At 38.6% G+C, this 24,749-nt stretch overlaps 1 protein-coding gene across 2 annotated transcripts in view; it reads left to right on the top strand.

Annotated features, from left to right (window-relative positions):
* The window catches only part of SECISBP2L (SECIS binding protein 2 like), a 65,368-nt gene extending 41,374 nt beyond the window's left edge, over nucleotides 1–23,994 (top strand). For both annotated transcript variants that reach the window (XM_036262623.1, XM_036262615.1), the window contains 6 exons: nucleotides 82–214; nucleotides 1,839–2,001; nucleotides 4,078–4,298; nucleotides 5,487–5,641; nucleotides 12,626–12,845; nucleotides 19,835–23,994. In XM_036262623.1, the coding sequence (XP_036118516.1) occupies nucleotides 82–214; nucleotides 1,839–2,001; nucleotides 4,078–4,298; nucleotides 5,487–5,641; nucleotides 12,626–12,845; nucleotides 19,835–20,514 (1,572 nt within the window). In that variant the 3' untranslated portion in view covers nucleotides 20,515–23,994. The remainder of the gene's footprint in view (nucleotides 1–81; nucleotides 215–1,838; nucleotides 2,002–4,077; nucleotides 4,299–5,486; nucleotides 5,642–12,625; nucleotides 12,846–19,834) is intronic.
* The last annotated feature ends 755 nt before the right edge of the window (nucleotides 23,995–24,749 follow it).

Here is a 24,749-nt window from a genome sequence, read left to right as displayed (position 1 = left end):
CCTATGTAATAGTGAACATTTTAATTATTCAGTACATACGTAAAGAGTGATCAGTAATTAAAGTCTGGTAATGACTTTTAGGTTATTTTGAAAGAAAGAGAGGAAAAGAAGGGCCGTTTAACTGTGGACCACAATCTTTTGGGATCTGAGGAACCAGTAGAAATGCACTTAGATTTTATTGATGATTTGCCACAGGAGATTGTTTCCCAGGAAGGTAAGATCACTCCTTTCCCCAATTTTCTCATGGAATGATTTAGAGTATTTTAATTGATAGGTAAGCCATCACTCAATAGCATATTATTCTCCTAATTGGAGGATAAGCTTTATATTTTATCTAAATTTCTTTACTTTTTTAGAGTGTTTTTTTTTTTTTTTTTTTTTTTTAAGATGCTTCTGTAGGGAGATATTTAAAAGGAGGGGAGTAGTGTTATATGGTAGGTCTTTGGCATTTTTGAGACTTAAATCTTGAATTTGTTGTAAATCTTCATAATTATGATCTCACCAATGCATCCTCTGTAACTCTTGCAGTTTTCATTTTGTCTTCCTTTATATCTGGAACACTGTTGGCTGTCCTTCTTCACAAGACTATTTTTAAATGAATTGTTTTCTTGATTCTCTTTACCTAAATGAATTAATGCATATGCCACAGTGAGTAGAGAATTGCACAACCTGTCATGGTGCACAGTCCATTTGTTCGGTAAGATTTAGTCCATACAGTAACCAGGGCTTAGGATTCCAGTTGAGACCTCAGCAGATCTATAGAGTTCCTCTGAAATTATACTACTGTGGAAGAAAGGTTTTAAGAGAGACCTGGAGAGGTTCTTTTTTCTGCTGGTATATATATATTCCTCAACATTTTCCAACAATTTAAATCTGATTTATTTATAGATTTAGTAGCAGTGTTCCATTGTGTTTTAGAAAAGTGAATTTACTTCTAAGGATTATACAGCTAGGACATATTTGGTTAGTATTCCCCTTTACGCTGAAATATGATTGCCTTTGTATTTAGGTGTATTTATCCTATCTGTTCATTCAGAAAGTGTTTATTGAATACCTATCATGTATGCTTTAGTAACTGGGGTGGGGATGGGAGGTCAGGAAATGTAATAAAGATATATAGTGGACTGGTCTTGCTACAAAAAAGCTTATGGCTTATGGAGATTGGAAGCTGTATGTATAACTTTGCTAATTAATGGACTGAGTATACAAATACTAACTCATTTCCTGAGTTTAGGTGTTTAGGAAAGAGGCAGTAACTGAAGGGGGCATTTGAGTTAGGAGATGACCTCTAAAAATGCGGCTGTCTGAGCACAGAAACAAACACCAAATGAGAAAGAAACTGGGGTGGTACCTGGAAACTCAGGAGTGGTGTGGAGAGAATGAGTGAGGTAGAACCATCATTGCCAGCAGCAGTGGGAATTTTTGTAGTTTCAAAAATGATTTCTAAGAAATGGGGGAAAGTAGGAATGTAGGAGATGGGTAATACAATCTTCTGGTATAGAAGTTAATACCTTTGTTCAATTTAAATACTCTAGGAATGCATGCTTTAGATAATTTGTCCTTCTCTTATCTCTAATGTGGAGACCTGTAGGCCATGCTTTTTTTTTTTTTTTTTCCCCTTTAGAGTATATTTTGAGAGGTAATAGGAAGATTTCTTTTTTGTAGTGTATGAGAAATGTTTGTGATATGAATAGTGTCCAACTTGTTAGCTTCTGGAGAATTTGGAAGTGATGCAAGAGATAACTGCCATTCTAAATTTTATTGATTGTTGATTTTAATATAGAGCTTTTAGCATTTGAAGTTTCTAAATTCTTTACTCTCACCCCACATCTCTGCAGATACTGGACTGAGCATGCCCAGTGATACTTCGCTCTCTCCAGCAAGTCAGAACTCTCCGTACTGTATGACACCTGTGTCACAAGGCTCTCCAGCTAGTTCTGGGATAGGTAGTCCAATGGCATCTTCAACAATAACCAAAATCCACAGCAAAAGATTTAGAGAGTAAGTTTTAGTCTCAATACTGAGATTGAATAGCTTTAGTACCTTGATTGTGGTTCTGAACATGGTTTTGTAATTATTACTTGATGGATTAAGCAGATAAAACACTGAAGATCTTGAAGTTGTTTCAGATTTTAACAGCTTGTTTTATTACATTTAAAATATTTGTCTTCCATCAGCTATCATTGTTCATGTGAAAGTGAGTTGACTGTGAATATATTCTTTTTATATTAGATAGTGCTTATACCCTGGAAATTTGGCCTCTTACATCTTATATATAAAATGCTGTATACTATGAGGTTTTTCCTCTCTGATTGCTTTCACTTTTTTATTTATATTATTGGCCCTTCAAAAAAAACTTCTCTAACCAATTAATACCAAGATTCTAAAACCCTATTACATGAAGTGAACCTATTACATAAAGCTATTTGTTTTGTGTTTAAAAAAAATTTTTTTTCCCTTGATTGATTTCTGAGAATTGAACCGGTGACCTCTTGGTGCATTGGTCAATGCTCAACCAGTGAGCCATACTGGCTGGGTTCTTCCTCTCTTTTTAAAAAAATCAGTAAAAACATTTACTAGGAAAAAAAAAAAAAAAGAAATGGACAAATAAATCCCAGGGAAAAAGTAAAATCTGTGTGAATCCAAACCACATTAGTTTGTTTTGTTCCTTTTCTTTGTACTATTCTTTTGAGCAAATACTTGCCTAGATTTGAGGAGTTAACTAAATGTCAAATAACAATGTGAAGCAAAGGAAACTCTTGGAGAATAAAATGCTGTATATATATGAAATAGAGTAATGAAAATTGCATTTTTGAAGTTCTGTTCTTTAATTGTATACTTTAAGATAATTTTTCCTCTGTCCAGTTTTATCATCCTTTCGGAAGTAGTGTCATACTTATTTAAACATTTTTCAGCCCTGGCTGGCTATCTAAGTGGTTAGAGCTTCCGCCTGTGGACCAAGGGGTCTTGGGTTCGATTCTGATCAAGAACACATACCTGGGTTGCAGGTTCGATCCCCAGCCCCGGTTGGGGTTGTTTGGGAGGCAGTCAATTAGTGTGTCTGTCCCTCTCTTTCTCTCCTTCCCTCCTTCCCTCCCTCCCTCCGTCTCTCCTACTCTAAAATAATAAAAAGATCAATGGAAAAATATCCTTGGGTGAGGATTAACAAAACTAAAAATAAACATAAACATAAAAAATATTCCCAAAGCAGATTTTTTTTTTTTTTTTTTTTACTAAAAAAGGGCCTAGGTTTTTTTCACTCTGTAATTTAGAAGTAGAAATTTGCTTGCCTGGTTATTCTTAGATTAGAAATTACACCAATTTTCCTTGTTAAGTACTTGCTGATGGTAGAGATTAGGGATTAGAATTTGAAAAGCAAAGTATACTTGGATGAGTTCCTTATTCCTGAAATTAAATACTATAGCGTCCTCACGCTTCTTTTCTTTTCTTTTTCTTTTGCATTGTTACCATATATATCACAAAGAGCCTCATTCATTTGCTTTGCCTAATATGTTTTGGCTTGAATTTAATTGCTGAGATCACCCTCCATAGCTGTAGATATTTGGAGTTAGAGGGACCATTGAGGTCATCTTTCTTTAACTCTGTATTTTTGTGGTTGAGGAAAACAATGGCTGGAGATTTGTGACTTATCTAAGAGTGGAGGGTGACTTGTTGGTGTTAGGGTATTCAGTAAGCATCTACAAAGTTACATTTCTTTTCTACTAGAAGCATCTTTAATATTCATTGGAATGAAATAACCTTATATCTCCTTACCAAAAACATTATATCTGTTTTTTATCTAATTTAGCAGGCTAACATTTGATTTATGTCCTTAGGAATTTAATAACTGGGAGCTTGGATAGTACTTCCCTAAAGTTGGTCTATCCTTTATGTAAAAGCCAATCTGTCGTAACTCAGAAAAACCCTATTTTTCTAACTGACTAAAGGAAGAAGAGATTTTAAAGATTTAATTTTCTTATGAAAACCTCTTATCTGATCTGTTTTTTCCTAAAGTAATTTTATAATTACAGAAAAATAAATTAGGACAAACTTAGTTATTTTTGGTTTCCTTTCCAGGTATTGTAATCAAGTTCTTAGTAAAGAGATTGATGAATGTGTGACTCTTCTTCTTCAAGAGCTTGTCAGTTTCCAGGAACGCATCTATCAAAAGGATCCTGTGAGAGCAAAAGCGAGGAGACGGCTGGTTATGGGTCTAAGGGAAGTTACCAAACATATGAAGTTAAACAAGATCAAGTGTGTAATAATTTCTCCAAACTGTGAAAAAATCCAGTCAAAAGGTATGGACATTGTACTTTTGAAGTGCTCTGATACTTATTTAGTATAATGGTAGGCTATACAGTGAACTTTAAAGTGGAAGTCATATGAATTAGCAGAGTTTAGGTATAAAATATAATATTGAGCATAAGGAAAAAAAAATCTTTCAGTAATAATTAAGTAATTACTTAATTATTGAAATTAAGTAATAAAATTGAGATCGGATTGTAAAGAAAAAAACCCTATCTATGGACCACTAGTGAAGGCTTAAAGTTGGGTTGACAAAGTGTACCCTCTGTTGTAATCAGAGTGGGGGAACAGTAAGAGTGCATTTCTTTACCTCTGCAAATGTTCTACTTTTTTACATTTTTACATTACCTTTCTTTGACAGCCCTTTTCTCTTGCCTATGGTGGAGATTTGCCCCTTAGAAACCAGCAGTTAATACAGAGGTTCTTGGGTGAGCCGGCACACAAATACTCTGTACTGTGTCATCCTGCTCCCTTATTTGTACTTTTTCATGAAGTAGGCACTTTGGGTATTTGGAGTAGACAGGTGCATCAGGTAGCAGTACCAGGTATGTTCTGAATAGGGGAGAAATACCACTAAAACAGTAATATACAATGTTATTACAAATGTGAAAGTTTGCGGCTTGAGCCAAGACATTGGATAAATGAATCAGCCACTATTAACAATTTTAATTAATTTCTTTTTAATATGTTTGTATTGATTTTTATTTTTTTAGAGAGAGCTAGAAACATGGATGTGAGAGAGAAACATTGATCGGCTGCCTCCCACACTTCCCCTACTGGGGATCAAGCCTGGAACCTGGCCATGTGCCCTGACTGGGACTCCAACTGAGACCTCTCAGTCCATGGGACAATGCTCAGTCCACTGAGCCACACTGGCGGGGCTTAATTTCTTTTAAACAAATGTTTATTGTATTGAAATTTGACTCCTGCTGTGCTACTCCCTATGGAGAGACAAAAATACTAGGAATTAGGAATTTAATTGGGGAGAAAGAAAATACATACATATATCTATATACAGTACAAATTCAAATAGAAAATGTGTGGAACAGCGTTAAACGCCACAGGCCTTCATAGAATCCTTTGCTGCTGTGTTTTGTGCTTTACCTGTTGGGTGCTGAAATAGCTCTGTTTTGGAAATAATTAAGTTAAATGAAAACCTCTACATGTGTTGACCTTCTCAGGTGGCCTGGACGAGGCTCTCTATAATGTTATAGCCATGGCACGGGAACAAGAAATTCCTTTTGTGTTTGCCCTTGGAAGAAAAGCTCTAGGACGCTGTGTGAACAAGCTGGTTCCTGTTAGTGTAGTGGGAATCTTCAACTATTTTGGTGCTGAGGTAAGACTTCGGAAGACACACCCTCCTTCACTCCCTCTACCCTGCCCCACAGAGTGCATTTCCTATTGACACATGCCAGTGTTATGTTGAAGCATTTGAAGAAGTGAGATGATAACTCTCCAAGAATGAGTGGAAAATTCTTGAGTATTATTTTCCTTTTTCAGTGTTGCAACCCTTACATAAGTTAACCCTACAGCATTTTGAAAAGATTATTAGTTCAAATTTCTACAACTGTTTTTTTCTTCTGGGTTCAACCATATAGTGCTTGATCATTTATTTAACTGCTGGGTAAAGATTATCCAATATTATAAAGTATAAAATAATTTTCTTCAATTTATATGTTGGGTATATTTTGTGCTAGGAGTTGAGAGAAAAGAATCCTCTAATTGGAGAGGATGTTACTTTAGAAAATGAAATTTCTAGCCCTGGCCAGTTTGGCTCAGCAGTCAGAGCATCGGTCCATGGAACAGAGAGACCCGGGTTCGGTTCCTGCTAAGGGCACGTACCTCGGTTGCAGTTTATCCCTGGCCCCAGTTGGGGTTGTGTGGGTGGCAACCACTCGATGTGTGTCTCTCACATCGATGTTTCTCTCTCTCTCTTCCCCTCCTCTCTCTCCCGCTCTATCTGCAAGATATATGCAAAAATGTCCTTGGGTGAGGACTAAAAAAAAAAGAAGAAAAAAATGAAATTTCTAAACTAATTGTCAGAATAAGTCTGTAACTGATAACCGTCATCTTCCTCTTGCAGTCAGCTAATAACAAAACTTTACCTATGGGAGCTGATAACATAAAAGTTACGTAGAGTAATGCTTATTAACATGTAATACTTTAAGACGTTTTTATGAAGTCGATTCTAAAGTATTTTGTGACACCACTGATGGACCATTTCCCTCTTCCTGACTATTTTTATGTATTCATATGTCTGTCCTTTCTTGTCTAGTCACCATGTTTGCATACCCTCAGTTCCCTCTTCATTCAGTTTCTTTCCCATCATGAACAAAATTATCTGCCCACCTGCTCTCCCTGAGTATATGATTAATATTTGTGCTTCCACAGTAGCCCTTGCTTTTTTCAGTTACAGATATCACACTGCCTTGCTGTAGTTTATGTGTTTTTTCCCCCTTACCCATGAGTTCCTTGGGGGCAGGCTTTTTATCTTTGTATCCCTGGCACCTTTCACATTACTTGAGCATGAGTAGCCAATAAATGGTTGTTTAAAAATTATGTGGTAGCCCAGCCAGTGTGGCTCAGTGGTTGAGAGTCGACCCATGCACCATGAGGTTGCAGGTTCGATTCTCGGTCAGGGCACATGCCCAGGTTGTGGGCCCGATCCCCAGTGGGGGGCATGCAGGAGACGGCTGATCGATCTTCTTTCTCTTCAATGTTTCTATCTCTCTCTCCCTCTCCCATCTCCTCTCTCTAATATCAATAAAGAAATAAAAATTTTAAATAACAATTGTGTGGTAGAAGTATACCTGCCTGCTATGCTAAATGATATGTGAAAATTAGGGTAATTAATACCTTTATGAAAAAGAAGTGTTATATATAAAGATACCTGATAAAAATGTACTGGGATCAGGGTCAGGAAAAGTTTACATGTTTTTTTTTTAAATTTTTTCTTTATTGATTTTAGAGAGGGAGGAAGGGAGAGGGAGAGAGAGATAGAAACGTTGATGAGAGAGAAGATCGATCAGCCGCCTCTTGCATGCCCCCTACTGGGGATTGGGCCCACAGCCTGGGCATGTGTCCTGACTGGGAATCGAACCTGCAACCTCTTGGTGCATGGGTCGATGCTCAACCACTGAGCCACACCAACCAGGCTACATGTTTATTTTTAATTGTATTGACTTCTTACTGACTTATATATATTAGGTTATTTGTATGATTTTATATTACAAAATTCTTGTCAGTTTTGTTTGTATAGTGGTTCACTTGCCATCAGGTGTTTTTAGTAGGTAAGTTATTGTTTAAACCAAAATACACTGTTAAAATGAAGGTAAAGGAACCCTGGCAGGTTTGGCTTAGTGGTTGGAGCGTCGCCCTGTGGTCCAGAGAGACCCGGGTTCGGTTCCCGCTAGGGGCACGTACCTCGGTTGCAGTTTGTCCCTGGCCCTGGTTGGGTTGTGCGGGTGGCAACCACTTGATGTGTCCCTTTCATGTCGATGTTTTTTTCTCTCTCTCTCCCTCTCACTGTATCTGTACAAAAAATGGAAGAATGCCCTCGGGTGAGGATTTAAAAAAAAAAGTGGAGGTAAAGGAAATACTGATTATATTACCAGTGTATCCATTTGTAGTAATGTGGTAGTACACTGATGTTATTTTTGCCATCTGATAAAACTACCCTTTGAATTAAGATTCCTGTTCTTAAACTGATATTCAAGGCCTTTATTCATTGATAGCTTCTCTCTTCAATTTTATTTTCTTCTTTCATTCCCAATAAGTACTATGTTTTGTTTATATTTAAAAACCAGTGTTAATCTCAAAATCACATTATCTATATGCCTGTTTTTTGGTTTGTTTTTGTTTTTGGCATCACTTAAATGCATGATTTGTTAAACGTTGCAAACAAATATTTATGAAGTCTGTTACATGTAACATGTGGGGGCTGTGTTTAACAATCAGCCTCCCTCCTTTTATAGAGTAGATAAGCCCTGAATATATTTTTCTTTTTCCATTTATTTTTATTTTTATTTATTTATTTATTTATTTATTTTTTTAAATCTTTATTGTTGGATGTAAAATGTATTACAGATGTTCTACATTTTTCCCTCATTGACCCCCTCCTCCCCACTCCTGCCCCCCTCCCACCTTTTCCCACACTATTGTTTGTGTCTATTGGTTATGCATGTAAGTTCTTTGATTTATTTCTTCCCACCCCCCAACCCCTTTCCCTTTGAGGTTTGTCAGTCTAGTGATGAATTTGTACTTCTTAATCTCTTCACCTTTTTCACCCATTCCCCCAACCCCCCTCCCAACTGGCAACCAACAAAATGTTCTCTGTATCTATGTTTCTGTTCTACCTGTTCATTTTGTTTGTAGATTCCATTGTCGATAGATTTGTATTCATTGCCATTTTGTTTGTTCATATATTTTATCTTTTTCTTCAAAAAGACCCTTCATCATTTCATATAATAACGGTTTGGTGGTGATGAACTCCTTTAACTTTTTCTTGTCTGGGAAAGTTTTTATATGTCCATCAATTCTAAATGACAGCTTTGCAGGATAGAGTAATCTTGGTTGTAGGTTCTTGGTTTTCATCACTCTGAATATTTCTTGCCACTCCCTTCTGGCCTGCAAAGTTTCTTTTGAGAAATCAGCTGACAGCCTAATGGGAACTCCCTTGTAGGTAACTAGCTGCCTTTCTCTTGCTGATTTTAAGATTCTCTCTTTGTCTTGAACCTTTTGCATTTTGATGATGATGTGTCTTGGTGTGGGCCTCTTGGAGTTCATCTTGTTTGGGACTCTCTGTGCTTCCTGGACTTGTATGTCTGTTTCCTTCACCAAGTTAGGAAAGTTTTCTGCCATTATTGTTTCAACCAGGTTTTTGATTTCTTCTTGTTCTCGTTCTTCTCCTTCTGGCACCCCCAAGATGCGAATGTTGGCACGCTTGAAGTTGTCCCAGAGGCTCCTTACACTATCCTCATTGTTTTGGATTCCTTTTTCTTTTTGCTGTTCTGATTGGACATTTTTTGCTTCCTTATATTCCAAATCGATGGTTTGCTCCTTGGATTTATGCACTCTATTATTGAAGCTGTGTAAATTATTCTTTATTTCATTTAGTGCCTCCTTCAATTCTAACTGTGTATCCATGATTTCTTTTTTTTTTATCCTCACTTGAGGACATTTTTCCATTTTTTTGCACAGATAGAGTGGGAGGGAGAGAGAGGAAGAGAGAGAGAGAGAGAAACATCGACGTAAAAGGGACACATCGAGTGGCTGCCACCCGCAGGACCAACCAGGGCCGGGGACAGACTGCAACCGAGGTACATGCCCTTAGTGGGAACCAAACCCGGGTCTCTCCGGACCGCAGGCCGATGCTCTAACCGCTGAGCCAAACCGGCCAGGGCTGTATCCATGATTTCTAACTGGTCCTTTTTTATGCTCTTGAGGCCCTCCCTAAGTTCACTGAGGTTCTCACTAAGTTCATTGAGCATCCTTATAAGTAGTATTTTGAACTCAGCATCTGTTAGGTTGCTCCATTTCGCTTAGTTCTTTTATTGGGGTTTTGTTCTGTTCTTTCATTTGGGACCTGTTTCTTTGTCTCCTCATTTTGGCTGCCTCCCTGTGTTTGTTTCAGTGTACTACTTAATGAGAGGTATGGGGCTCACTGAGACCAGATGCTGCTCGTTTGAAAGAATTTAGGAAAAGCCTGAAGCAGGATCCAAGACAGGCCAATCCTATGGTTAAGCAAGTGGCAACAGCTTGGGTGGGCTTGAAAGCTGGGCGGGGCGGGGCCTCAGGGAGTCACCAGGGCGGGGCTACCAGTGTGAGCCAGGTTGCTGGAGTCCCAGATATGGAGACTGTCTACCGCCCCAGGGAAGGGCTCACCAAAGGAACAAAGGCCTCTGACAGCACGTTTGTCCTGGAGAAAGCCCTTGTTCCAGTGCCAAACAGCTCAGTTCTTCCCTGTATGTCTCTGGTGCCCCTTGAGCTGCCTCCCCTCCAAGCTTAGAGGGAGAGAGTCCTATAAGTTTGCGCGGTCCCTTTCAGGAGCTGCCTGGGGCTCCAGCCGCTTCAGCCTCCCTGAGCCTCAGTTCCTGCTGGTTTTTCCAGCCAGAAGTTATGGGGATTCTCTTCCTGGCACCGAAACCCTGAGCGGGGCACCTGGTGTGGGACGGGGACCCCTCAGTCCTCAGGAAGGACCTTCCCAGCTGAGGTGTCCTCCTGATTTTCATCTGCCACACGTGGGTGTGGGACCAGCCTGTCACGCGCTGCCTCCGCCCCTCGCGACTCCGCCCCTCCTACCAGTCTGGATGTAGCTGCTTTAATTCTGTAGTTGTAGGACTTCCATTCAGCTTTATTTCAGGCGGTTTTGAATGATGGTTATTCTGTAGTTTAGTTGTAACTTTGATGTGGGTGTGGGAGGACGCGATACCGCGTTTACCTACGCCGCCATCTTGACCGGAAGTTGCCTGAATATATTTTTCATATTAGTAGTAGTTAGCACCCACCCTCTGAAATAATTAACACAGTTAGCAACAGCGTTTATTGTACCTCTACTTCAAACAGGTTAAAAACATCAGCTGGGTAAAGCAGGTTACTTATATTTGTCTTTCATAAGTTTAGTTTTCAACGATACATCATTTCATAGCAATATGATACTTCTTGCCATGCTTTCGTCTTGCTGTGGTTTATACTTAAATGATGGCAACTTGGTAAGAAGAAAAAATTATGCTATATTTCTTCTCCCATTGTCTGAAAACATAATTTTATATATAAAATTAAACATATTAAAAATGTCAGGTTATGTTTACTATCTGAAATTTTTTCCTCACTGTGTGGGTGTGTTGCATTGTGTTGCTAAATCAAGACATTAAACAGGAGTAGAAGCTTGTTGAATTATGACGTAAGAAGTACTAAAAGTAATTGTTGTTTGTCTTTCTGGTAGCTGTGGAAACTTCATTTATTTTTGGACATCTTTAGACTTCATGGTCATTGAAGACCTCATGCCCTTTTATTAACATGAGTATGCTCTGAAAGCTGCTTAATACCATTCCTTTTCTGTTTCGCTGATGGAAGAACTTATGGTTATTTAGCTCTACATTCTACTTTCAGGCTCTTTATTCTACTTTTATAGTTTGCCTTTGTGCCAGTATCTTTGGCTTGTCTATCATATACGTGTCATATTTTCTTCATCTTCAAGACCCCAGCTAGCTATACAATCACTGACTTCTCTTTTGGTCTTCAAGTTTTTCCAGTAAGGAAACATTAAAGGTAACTTTCAGTTCCTGTGGAGACTGCTATCTTCTGCATCCTAGGACATCACCCTCCAACACTCATTCCCTTGCATTCTAACTCGTAAGATTCTTCAGTGCCTCCAAGCATGTTTTGTACTTTTTTCATTTTAACTAGGTATATATAATATGTCCCCAAAAAATATATACACAACTTTGAATAATTATAAAGGCAGTGTTTATTAAAATACATTTTATTTTCAAAATGTAATAGAATCTACAGACACCCTGTATTCATTTTTTGGGGACCACCTGTAGATGCATACACACACACACACACACATTTATTTTAGCGGAAAGGAGGGAGAGAGACAGAGAAAAACATCAATCAGTTGCCTACCATACGTGTCTTGACCAAGCGAATGTGCCCTGACCAGGAATCGAACCTGCCATCTCTTGATGTTCTGGATGACACTCCACCAAATGAGCCACACTGGTCAGGGCCATGCCTTTTACTTTTAAAAGTCTTTATCTTTATTTTTGATTTTACCTGCAGGAATAAGAATGTAGTCTCCATCTCTCAAAACTACCTGTTTTTCAAGGCCTAGCTCAGATGTCATATTACTTCGTGAATTCTTCACTGATGCCCAGCAGTTAGATTTGATATTTTCTCCAAAGGCCAAAACACTGTGTACATCTTAAGGCAGTTGCAGTATTTTGCCTTGAATCATAGCTGTCTCCTGTTCTCTCCTAGACACATGGAAGGTTTCTGGAGAGAGGTGTGGTGTTCCAGTGGTCTTTGTACCCACTATAGTGCTACATGCTAAAGCATGCAGTTGTTGAATTGATAAACTCTACAAGAACTTTTAACATATCACATTTAGTGACTAGTGTTGAATCAGGAAATTTCCTCAGTCTGTGAGCATTAAATAAATAATATATGTAAGTTGCTAAGTATTTTATAAGGTTCTGTGGTTGGCATACCATTTGGATTTTGTGCTGATTGAAAGAAACAGTAGAGATATTTAATGCTAATAATAGAAATAGAAAATATAACAAAAAATAGACCAGTAACATTTATTTCCCTTTAGAGCCTGTTTAATAAGTTGGTAGAACTCACTGAGGAAGCCAGGAAAGCATATAAAGACATGGTTGCAGCAATGGAACAAGAGCAGGCGGAGGAAGCCTTGAAGAACGTGAAAAAGGTGCCACACCACATGGGGCATTCTCGGAACCCCTCTGCAGCGAGCGCCATCTCTTTCTGCAGTGTTATTTCTGAACCCATCTCAGAAGTAAATGAAAAGGAATATGGTGAGTGGTTACATACCATTAACATTTTTTTTTTAATTTTGAAATATTTTGATTAAGATAATTTGAAAATGACTTCTTATGCTACTTTTTAAAAAAATCTTAAGTGATTATTCGAATTTTGCTTAAAATTTTGGTTTAAAAAATTGCAGTAAACACAACCATTTGAAATTAGGAGACTCTTTGGGACTGAGGTTTCCTATGAGACCCTGAAATTTAATAACATTTCCATAATCTTAAAAAGAAAAGAAAGACCAGCCGGTGTGGCTCAGTGGTTGAGCATCGACCCCATTGACCAAGAGGTCGTCGGTTCGATTCCCGGTCAGGACACATACCCAGGTTGTGGGCTGGGTCCCCAGTGTGGGGCATGCAGGAGGCGGCCAATTGATGTTCTCTCTCCCTCTCACTTCCTCTCTAAAATCAATAAAGGAAAAAAAAATTAAAAAAGAAAAATCCCAGAAGGATTTAAAAAGCAAAATGCACCGTAACCTGTGGCCTGTAACTTAGTAAATTCTGGGATGTTTTATTCTAATACTTTATGCTCAGTTACTGAAATTTTGTATTTATTAAGTAAACAGAAGACGTGAATAATATTCAGTCTGCGTTTATAAAACTTAGACATATGACATTTATTTATTTAGAGTGGAAAGTAGGAAGGGAGAGACAGAGACATCGATGTGAGAGAGAGACATTGATTGGTTGCCTCCTGCCGGTGTGGCTCAGTGGTTGAGCATCGACCCATACACCAAGGGGTCACCGGTTTGATTGCCTATCAGGACACATGCCCACATTGTGGCCCCAGTTCCCAGTGGGGGGCATGCAGAAGACAGCCAATCGATGTTCTCTCTTCATCGATGTTTCTATCTCTCTCTCCCACCAATAAAGGGGAAAAAACTTTTTTTAAGTGAAGAGGGTTTTGTCTAGGTCATCTATAAAATGTCTTTCCCAGAGACAACTCGGTGAGCTAATTGTTGAATTTCAAGAATGGATTTAGAACTTTAAAGATTCTGGCCTGCTGAGCTGATTTATCAGAACACCAACAAAATTGAGTGAAAGTGTCCTGGCCGATATGGCTCAATGGTAAGAGCGTTGCCTGAGGACCAGAGAGTCCCAGGTTCGATTCTGGCCAAGGGCATGTACCTCGGTTGCAGTTTGTCCCCGGCCCTGGTTGGGGTCATGTGGGTGGCATCCAGTTGATGTCTCTCTCTCACATCGATGTTTCTCTCTCTTCCTCCCGTTCTCCCTCTAGCTCTATCTGAAGATTAATGTAAAAATGTCCTCTGGTGAGGATTTTAAAAAAAAAATTGAGTGAAAGTAATCATAATAACATTAAGAGCAAAGCATACAGTTATTGTTTGTATCAGGTGCATTCCATAACAAACAAAACCCACTAATGTGGCCTACGAAATTAGGTTGTTTAATTATTTCACAATGTCATCAAGGTCTCTAGCTCTTCCCTTCTTTCTATTCTTTTCATTCTCAGTCTGTGGCTTCTTACGCTGATCATCTTCATAGCTGCTGTGGCTCCGGGCATCACAACTATAGTCAATAGCAGGGGGTTCAGGCAGTGTGCTCTTTTTATCAGCGAAGGAAAATTTTCAGACTTGTTTGACTAGAGCTGATCATGTGACTGACTCCTTTTAGCTGCATGCAAGGGAGACTTGGGCAAGAGAATATTTGGCAAAGCGGAATGGGGTAACCGTGATGGTCTAAGAACTATTTTAATTTACTCCCTAGGACTGGGTTCAAGTCCATCCCAGGTTTGGGAGTTCTATTAGCCAGGAAGAAAATGGATAATGACTGTTGGGTAGACAGCAAACAGTGTCTTCCATGTCGTCCTAGTGCAAGATTTAAAAAATGTTTTCATTTCCACAGTTTAAAGTAAAAACAAATCTGGGAAAGGGATGCTAATGCTTTGGAAGAATAGAAAGGCTTCTGTGATAGTCCAGTCTTATTGTCCTCTGTGTGCCCCTTGTTTTCTTTGTTTGTTTTCCTTCCACCTGAGCCGAGTCTCAATTCTATCATACTGAACATGCAACCAATAGTTTCAAACATAAATCCCAACTAAACTGTAAGTTTTTTTGAGAACAGGGACTTGGCACATAATGGGTACTTGGTATATTATAATAATAATAGCTTGCCCAGCCAGTGTAGCTCAGTGGTTGAGCAGCAGCCCATGCACCAAGAGGTTGCTGGTTCGATTCCCAGTCAGGGTACATGCCCAGGTTGTGGGCCAAATCCTCAGGTGGGGGCATGCAGGAGATGGCCAGTTGATGCTCTCTCTCTCATCGATGTTTCTATCCCTCTCTCTTTCTCTCTCTCTCAAATCAATAAAGAAAAAAAAAGTAAAAAAAAAAATAGAAAAATAATGGCTCACTTTCTGAATTCTTGCTACATGGTAGGCATTTTGTCAGCACTTCCCATTTATTAAGGCATGTAATCCTCTGAGCAACCCTATGAGATAAGAAATTTTGTACCATCTTTTTTTTTTTAAGAAAGAGAAAAAAATATCCATGTGAGAGAGAAACGTTCATTGGCTGCCTCCCACACATCCCCCAACTGGGAATTGAACCTGAAACCTGGGTATGTGCCCTGACTGTGAATCAAACCTGCCACTTTTTGGTGCATGGGATGATGCTCCAACTACCTGAGCCACACCAACCGGGGCTGTACTGAATTTTATAGATGAGGAAGCTAAGACACAGAGAGATTGTATAGACCTTATCGCAGATAGTAAGCCCAACTCGAACCTGCACTATTAGCTACTGTGATGTGTATTTCCTGCCTGTTGAATGAATTCTCAGTAGGACCAGCCAGTAGGTATTCAATAAGCAGTTAGAGGGGAGGACAACCTCAATGTCTAGTCCATTCGTCCTGACTTTCCTGCTCACCCTCTGCCACCACCTCTGCTCTGTAGGCTCTTGAACTCATTTGCTTGTTCCTCTGCCATGCACAACCGTCTAAGACGGACAGCTTCCTTGTGTGTGCTGACTGAAGGGATAAATACACACACCTTATGCTGTGGCAAACCTACTGGTGACTTGAAAATTTTTAAAAAGATAATTTCACAAAGAACCGGTAAACAGAACAGAAAAGCATAGAAGGGATTAATATGCAGAGAACTTTTTTTTTTTTAAGGGTTAATAATGTTTTATTTATTTGTTTTTTGAATCCTCACCCAAGGACATTTTTTCATTTTTTGTTCAGATAGAGTGGGAGGGAGAGAGAGGAAGAGAGAGAGAGAGAAACATCGACGTGAAAGGGCCACATCGAGTGGCTGCCACCTGCAATACCCAACCAGGGCCAAGGACAAACTGCAACCGAGGTACATGCCCTTAGCAGGAACCAAACCCTGGTCTCTACGGACCACAGGCCAACGCTCTAACCGCTGAGCCAAGCTGGCCAGGGCACACAGAGAAGAACTTTATTGAGTAAGTTCTGGAAACATAAACAATTCAGAAGCAGGGTAGATTTGGATCAGAACCATTTTCAGGTTTGTTGAGATCTTTGATTCTGTCTTTAACTTGCTTCCTAGTCCCTTCTTTGAAAGGGGACTTCTATCTGTTCCTTGCTCCCCACCTCTTCCCTCCAGTCAGATCTCTTTTGTCCCCTAGAGAAAGGCAGCACTTTTATACCTGCTGTGTCTCTCCCTGTCATGTTCATGTGTTTGTGTGCTCATCAGTTGTTGATCAAGCTTCACCCGTTACTTTAAGGTGGGAGCCTGGGTCTTCCCCTGTAGATATGTGATCTCAGTGGCTCTTTGATCATTGTGACGAGACTCTTGATGGCTAATTGCAGAGTTCCTTGTCTGCTTCCAAGGTTGTATCCCTTTCCTTTCCAAGATGACTTTCAGTTCACCTACTTAGTAGTGAATGCCCAAGAGTAAGTCTTGAGAAGAGAGGTCAGCCTTACTTCGTCTACTGACCTCTTTTTCCTGTTTCTTGACTCATTGTCAGGGAAGAGGTGGGACTTTTCCAAGACCCCAAGTGAATCCTTGTAGTACTCTTGAAGGAGAAACATTGTTGGAAAGAAATGTAAATGTGCACCTGAAGATTTAAAAATTGTTATGCCTTTTAAAATGTCTTTTTGCATAATGTATGTGTGAAAATGTTTGTTTAATAGGATCCCTCCCCCTCCAGCATTTATTATGTGCCAACCATGGGGACACAGATGAGCAGGAGTGGGAATGAGGAGGGAAGAAGGGGTAAACAGCAAACACAAAACAAGTGCTCTGAACTGTGTATGCAAAAAGTGTCATTGGAGTTTAGGTTAGTGACTGTCTTTCTGAGAAAAGTCAGGAAAGGCTTCACAAAGGAACTGACCTTTTAGGTGGTTATCAAGGAGGAGTAGGAGTCTGAAAGTAGAGGAGGAAACAGGTTTTATACAGGACGAGCAGCTTATGCAAAGCAAGGAGTTGTAAGTAGAAAGAGTATGACTTCAGGGAGCAGTGAGAAATCAGTGTGATCCTCAGCATGGCATGCATGGTTGGGGGTCAGAATGAATGGGACCAGAAAGATAGATAAGGGTCACATATGAAGGGCTTGGCTATGGCAAGCTGAGGAGTCTGTCTGGATCACTACGGTAATAGAAAGCCCATTAGACAGTGATGTGATCACTTCTCAGACAAATTGGGAAGACATAGATGTACAGCTAGGTAAAGAAGGCTAATGCTGAGGCAGTAGCGACCAGGTGTAGTAATTTTTGAGCTAGAAGTGACATAGTACAGATGAATTCAGTGGCATGAAGGGATATCGTAAGGGAGAAAGATAGGATGAAGGATTACTATAAAATTTCTTTTTTGAGACTGTGAAAGGATAATGTTATTAACCGAGAATGAGAATAAAGGAGAAGTTTTTGTTTGTTTTCATGAAGTAGGAGTGAGAATGGAAAGAACCTGTTTTATACTTTGAAGAAGCTGCAGAAAAGATGTTCCAAACCATGTGCCCTGACTTCAAGTACCAAAAATAGGGTCTATATTATATAGTTGATAGGTGACAAGTTGAATGTATTAATACGAATAGGCTTGCTTTATCACTATAGCTTGATCATTATACCTGTAAAATGTAATAGCAGCTGTAATGCAAATAGAAGGGGATTTTTATTGAAAACAAAAACAAGTGGAACTACATCAAAGGTTCTGCACAGCAAAGGAAACCAACCACCTGCAATAAAAAGTCACCCTACCAAATGGGAGAAAATATTTGCAAATCATTTGTTCAAAAAGGGGTTAATATTAAAAATATATAAAGAACTCATTCAACTCAATAGGAAAAAAAATACAGTCTGATTGAAAAATGGGTAGAGGATCTGAATAGACATTTTTCCAAAAAGGACATACAGATAATTAACAGGTACATGAAAGATGCTTTACCACCACTAATCATCAAGGAGATGCAAATCAAAACTACAATGAGCTATCACCTCACACCTGTTAGAATGGCTATTATCCAGAAGACAAAAAAATAACAAATGTTGGCGAGAATGTGGAACAAAGGGAATCTTTGTGTACTTTTTGTGGGAATAGAAATTGGTAAAGCCACTATGGAAAACAGTATGGAGGTTCCTCAAAATATTAAAAATAGAACTCATATGATCCAGCAATTCCACTTTTGGGTATTTATCCAAAGAAAATGGAAACACGAACTCAAAAAGGTATATGCACCCCCATGTTCACTGCATCATTATTTACATAGTCAAGATAAGAAAACAACCTAAGTATCCATCATTGGATGAATGGATAAAGGAGATGTGTTATATTTATACAATGGATTATTCAGCCATAAAAAAGAATGAAGCCTTGCTATTTGCAACAACATGGATGGACCTTGAGGGCATAATGCTAAGTGAAATAAGTCAGACAGAAAAAGACAAATACTGTATGATCTCATTTATATGTAGAATCTAAAAAAAAAAAATATATACAAACCCACACTCAGTAGATACAGAGAACAGATTGGAGGTAGCCCGAGAAGGGGGTTTGGGGTTGGCGAAATGTGTAAAGGGCGTCCAAAGGCACAAACTTCCAGTTATAAAATAAGTAAGTCACGGGGATATAATTTATAGCATAGTTACTATAGTTAATGATACTGTGTAGTGTATTTGAAAGTTGCTAAGAATGAAGATTTAAAAATTCCTCATCAGAAGAAAAACAATTTTGTAAGTATGTGTGGTGATGAATGTTAACTAGACTTATTGTGGTGATCATTTTGCAGTCTACACAAATAGAAAATTGTAATGTACACCTGAAACTAATATAATGTTATATGTCAATTATACTTCAATAATAAAAAAATAAAATATAAAACAGGAGGCAAAGAGGTATGAGAGCTGTTCTTTTGTTTTCAGATTATTGGTACATTTTTAACTCTAAACTGACTGTCATTAAAAATAATTTAGATTTATCACCACTGTATTATATATAATAATTCTTTGTTTTGGTCCTTGTCACTTGGTAAGCCAAGCCATGTATATTATAAAACAAATATTCAGAAATATTAGAAATGTATGGATGGCTTCTTTGCTTATAAGTAGAAACCCCAATCCTGTTACAGACTAAGACAGTGCTTGGGTAGCTTGCCAAGGGTGCATGGTATAGTCCTGTTGGATCAGAACTATTTCTGCTGGACATCTTGGCTCTGCCATCTGTGTCTTGTGGGTCCTTGGCCCAGTACACCTCAAGGCCAAAAAGTTAGGAAGTTTACTGAGTTTCATGAATATTATATATGAGTATCAGTGAGCTCCTATAGGTATAAGATCTTCTGCATTCTCAAAACATTAATATATTTATTTTTGTCTCCTTATTTTTTATCTTAAATGCATATTTTTGAAACTTGTTTTCTCTTTATTACATTTACACTAGTACTAGAACAACTTTAGTGTTCAATTTTTCCAATTAGTTGGTAAGCCAGTAAGTTTCTGTACTTTGTTCTTCCCGCTTTTATGGGTTGCATAACTCTGAAACTGGCTTTAAAAAATCTATTTGATATTTGCAGAAACAAATTGGAGAAACATGGTGGAAACTTCAGATGGATTGGAAACATCAGAAAATGAGAGAGAGGTTTCCTGTAAATACAGCACATCTGAAAAATCCAGTAAACTTCCATTTGACACAGCCCCTGTTGGTAAGCAGCCATCGTTAGTGGCCACAGGCTGTACTACCTCAGCAACAAACCCTGGGAAATCGGCAGTGAGTGACAAAGAGGAAGCGAAGCCAGATGACCTGGAATGGGCCTCACAGCAGAGCACGGAGACTGGCTCTCTGGATGGCAGTTGCCGAGATATTTTGAATTCCTCCATCACTAGCACCACCAGCACTCTTGTACCTGGCATGCTTGAAGAAGAAGAGGAGGAGGAGGAGGAGGAGGAAGAAGATTATACTCATGAACCCATATCTGTAGAAGTCCAGCTCAACAGTAGAATTGAGTCTTGGGTCTCTGAGACCCAGAGAACGATGGAAACGCTTCAGCTTGGGAAAGCCCTTAACGGTTCTGAGGAAGACAATGCAGAGCAAAGTGGGGAAGAGGAAGCAGAGGTGCCTGAGGTGCTGGAGCCGGGGATGGACAGTGAGGCCTGGACTGCCGACCACGCCGGTCTGGAGCAGCCGAAGCCCAGCAGCTGCAGCTCTCTGAGCAACGAGCACTCGGATTCTAGTTGTCCGCCCCCAGGTCTTTAACTCAGGAAATGCCAGCTTCTGTCTCCAACGTGTAAGGGTTATAGCCATTCTCTTTTATGCTTCATCTCAACATTTTGCACTGTTCAATATTTAATATATGTATTTAATTCCTGACAGAAATATTTTTGTAGCTTTTACTTGTTTTGTTATGATCTATAACTTAGCTTTTAATTTGCATCTAAGTGTATTTCTAAGAACTGTGTGGAAAATTCAGAATTGTTTCAGCTTATTTTGTTATGGAAAACCATGATTTAGAAAAGAACAAGACCAAGTTTTAAAGAAAATTTAAAATACTTACTTAGAGTCATTTTGAAAGTTAAAGATCAAGGTTTTACAGATAGGAGCAGTTATCAGTGTTTGCTTCAATACTATGCTTCTTTGCTCTAACCTGTCTGGCCAAAACATTTGGGTTTCTTTAAAAAATTACTGGCAGTAGAGTTAGAAAACTAAAAAAAAAAGCTGAGCAGAAGTAAGTTCACAAAGTGTTTTGTGTTAAGAATTGATGCAACTTTTTGGGGGGTCCACAAATGCTTGTTTCAGAAGTCATTGATCGTTGTAATCTATCAAAGTTGGGGTAGGCTGAAACAGAGCCTCCAGTACTGAGGTTAGCGTAGGGGCCGCCATGATTAGAGATGGCCTTATTTGTGAAAGTGATAGATGTTGTATTTAATAGTGAAAGTCAGCCCTGATAGAGCCTTCCAGGTTCCGTCTTATATTCTTACCTCAGGAATGCTTTTGTACATACTAATATTTACATCAAGTTAGGCATATTTTGACATTGAATAACTGATTGTATGACTGCAGCTCTTCATGTAAATGGTCCAGAAACAAAGTCTTATACTGGTATGTTCTCTTGCATGCTTCTGATTCAGGACTCTCTAACTTTGAGATAGGGATTTGATGGGTATCCAAATTTGTCCTGAGTGAAAAACCATTTCACCTTTGAAAAATATATATATTTTGCCCCTAGCCTCAAGCACATGCCATTGTAACACTAACCCTAGTTACTGATAGGAGGTTAGGGAAAGGAACTTTACGTAACTTATAACCGTGTATCCCGATAATCAAGGCTTGGAAGAGGAAGTTTTGATAACAGCAAGTTGTTTTAATTGTCCTGAAACTATCAGATGATTTAGAGTATGCAGCTATACACAGATATTACTACTTGATCATTATTTATCCTTGCCCTTCTCTAGGAATGTGTGTACCTGCTTGGGAAAATAACTGAGCTAAATGTTTTATTGCTAGTCACCACCTGGTAGTGAGTGACCTTGACAAGTTTATGTAGTGGTTGGAGAATTACAAATTACCTATTTTTCTGTCTTCCCTCCAACCCCACCCGACTGACTGACCAACACACACACAGACACTCCATCTTTACACTTACAGGCTCCCAAAAAGCAGGCACAGAACTGAGGAGGAAGGGGTATTTTCCTTGCCCTGGTTTTATAGGGCAGGCTTTGCCTCACAGAGGCAGGAGGGAAGAATTGGGTGAATTCTTGACTGAACTCATTGGGACTACTGTGCTAGTTTTAATGTTTTATAATGCCGGCATTTAATTACTGGAGAGATCAGATTCTTGATTGATGATTTAGTATTTATGAATTGTGAAAGCTTTAAGAGCATTGCTGTGTAGAAAATTTCAGTCCATCAACTTGATTAGTGTGCTGAAAGGGGATGTACTGTACTGTCCTGTCTAAACTGTTCTCCAGAATAGACTTTTAAGCACAAAGTGCCCAGTACTTAAACACAGCATGTAAGGAATGAAGCCTCTGAAATAACACCATGGATTCACACGTGGCAGATCTTACTGTCTCTACACGTTTGGAAGTGTTAGTTGGTTTAAAGAAATGATAGAGTCTTTGAACTACTGACAATCTTAAAACTGAACTTAAAAGCTTTTCATACTTTTTAATGGTGTACATTTCCTTTGTTTGGTGTCAGTGATTCAGTAACTCTTGATCAAGGTAAGGGCTTTTCAAAGATTTCTTATATTTTATATCTCTTCTGAATGAGGATTGTCATTTAGATTTTTGACATTTGTATCAAAAGAGAAGTTGAGGAAATCTTTGGAACATCATAACTTTTCATTTTGCTATAGACTTTAGAAGTGCTTGATGACGTGTTCAATAAACTCTTGCAGTATCTTCTGCCAGCAGACCAAGGGACCACAGCCTTGTCACACGAGGCAGGCCACCCCTAGAAGACAGCCCAAAATTTATTAAAGGAAATGTTATGTGTTGAAAGTATGCTAATAAGTATTAATAATGTCTTTATAATCTGTTTCCTTTAGATAAGTCTGGAATGTGTGTACATTATATACAGGAGAAGGTGTGGACATTAAGGAGAGGGGTGGGAGTTGGATCTGGGGTGAGTGCCTCTGTGGAGACCGGAGAGATCTGAGGGCAGGGGTGAAGGTCATTGTCACAAGAAATAAAAAACATGGTGACTTTTTTCTTAGTGTGTAGAGATGGTTTTACTGGCAATAATTAATATTAGATTTCTATTTCAATATATATTTATCTGAATTACAATATGAATTGCACTCCCAAAACTAGATTTCTGCTTCAGTAGGTTTGTTTACTGTGAAGATTACTTCTCAAAAGACAAATGTTCATATTAGCTTAATTTTTGGTTTAAATATATTTGTAAATGATGTAATATATTTCTTTTGACTAAACATGGGAAAAATAATGTTATACATTGAAAAATTTTTAAAGGCTTTGTCTGGAGGTCATTTTTGCAGAGATGGTATTTTATATGCTTCCAGTATTTGGAAAAGAATTAGTCAAAAGGAATTTACATAGTTTAAATATTGAGAAATTAATATCCAAATAATGTACTTGTCTGATTTCTTAATAAGCTGGGGAGGTTGGGGGGGATAGTAATTATAATGTGCAAATGAGTAGTGAACTCGACATTCATTTTCAACTCTTTAACCTAAAACTTAAATCTCCACATGTCGTTACTTTAATATATGTATAATTGAGTATTACTGTTTGTAAAGCTGCTGTTTGCTTAAAAAAAACCCTGTCATTTAAGTATTTTCTGTATGTTGTGCCAACAGGTTGGGACATTAACTTACCCATTTAAGAACTTTATCTTTCTTTGATTTAAAAATTTTCTGTGAAATAATTTATTTACAGGCATCTTCTCCCTCCCCTTTCAACCTTTATACACATCGCAGAATCAGCCAGACTGTTTGCCTGATCTGAAATCTGAATCCTAATTAATCATAAATTTTAAACTTAGTTGGCACATCACACCTTAAAAGTATTTGTATTGTTTTGTAATTTAATTTCTATATATACCACATGAATTTATAATTTAATGTCTTAATTGTAATGCTCTAATTAAAAACTAGCAAAATCAGTATGAATTATAACATAAAGGGATTTCCCTCGTTAGTTCTTTTGCTGTATGAAGGATACTTGTTATATCACATTTTAGGGGTAATAATGGCTTTTTTGCACTATGTAAATACTAGTGAAAATTCTTCTGTAACTAATAAAATGATTATTGAAATGCAGTCTGTCATTTCAGAATAGGTACTTAATGAACTTAGGACTTGCCCAACACGTAAGATAAAGAAAAAAGTCTAGCTTGTAGTATTGCTTAGTGTTCTCATGTGTTTGCCAAAGAAGGTTATAAAATCTGCAGGAAGACGTTATTAGTGAAAATACCCGTTTGGGATGGTTGCTGTAATCTGTGGCAGAGGCCTAGGCATCTGTCCAGAGACCATCCTAGTGTTAGGAGAGGGCTCCGTTAGCTTCCTTTTTGTGCTGCCATGTGCCAAGCATTGTTCTAAGCCTTTTCTCAATATTAACTCATTAATCCTCACAGCAGCCCTCTGAGGAAATACATTTTCTTGCTGTTTAGATGAAACAGTCACGGAAATGTTAAGTAACCTTCCCCAAGATCCCACAGATGTGAATGGCAGAACTGGGATTCACACTCATCCCCATGGCAAAGTCCAAGCTTCCACTCACTGTGCTTTGTGCTGTCCCAAAATGCTCAGAGAATGCAAACCGAACACTGCTTTCCCCCACTTCCTGAAGTGTCTTCTGGGGTGTGAAATGTGCCAGGGCTGAACTGACAGCCTCACCTAATCTCTCTTTCCCTAAAGGCATCCCAGACCTTGTCACTGCGTCACAATGAAATGTAAGGAATCTGAAAAGAATAGACTCACCTGTGAGAAATAGGAAGATCACTAATTTTCATAGTGAGAAGAAATC

This window comes from Molossus molossus, unplaced genomic scaffold, assembly GCF_014108415.1.
Source record: "Molossus molossus isolate mMolMol1 unplaced genomic scaffold, mMolMol1.p scaffold_m16_p_1, whole genome shotgun sequence".
Lineage (NCBI taxonomy): Eukaryota > Metazoa > Chordata > Mammalia > Chiroptera > Molossidae > Molossus > Molossus molossus.
Note: the sequence above shows the minus strand (reverse complement) of the source record. Positions and strands in the feature narration are given on the sequence as shown.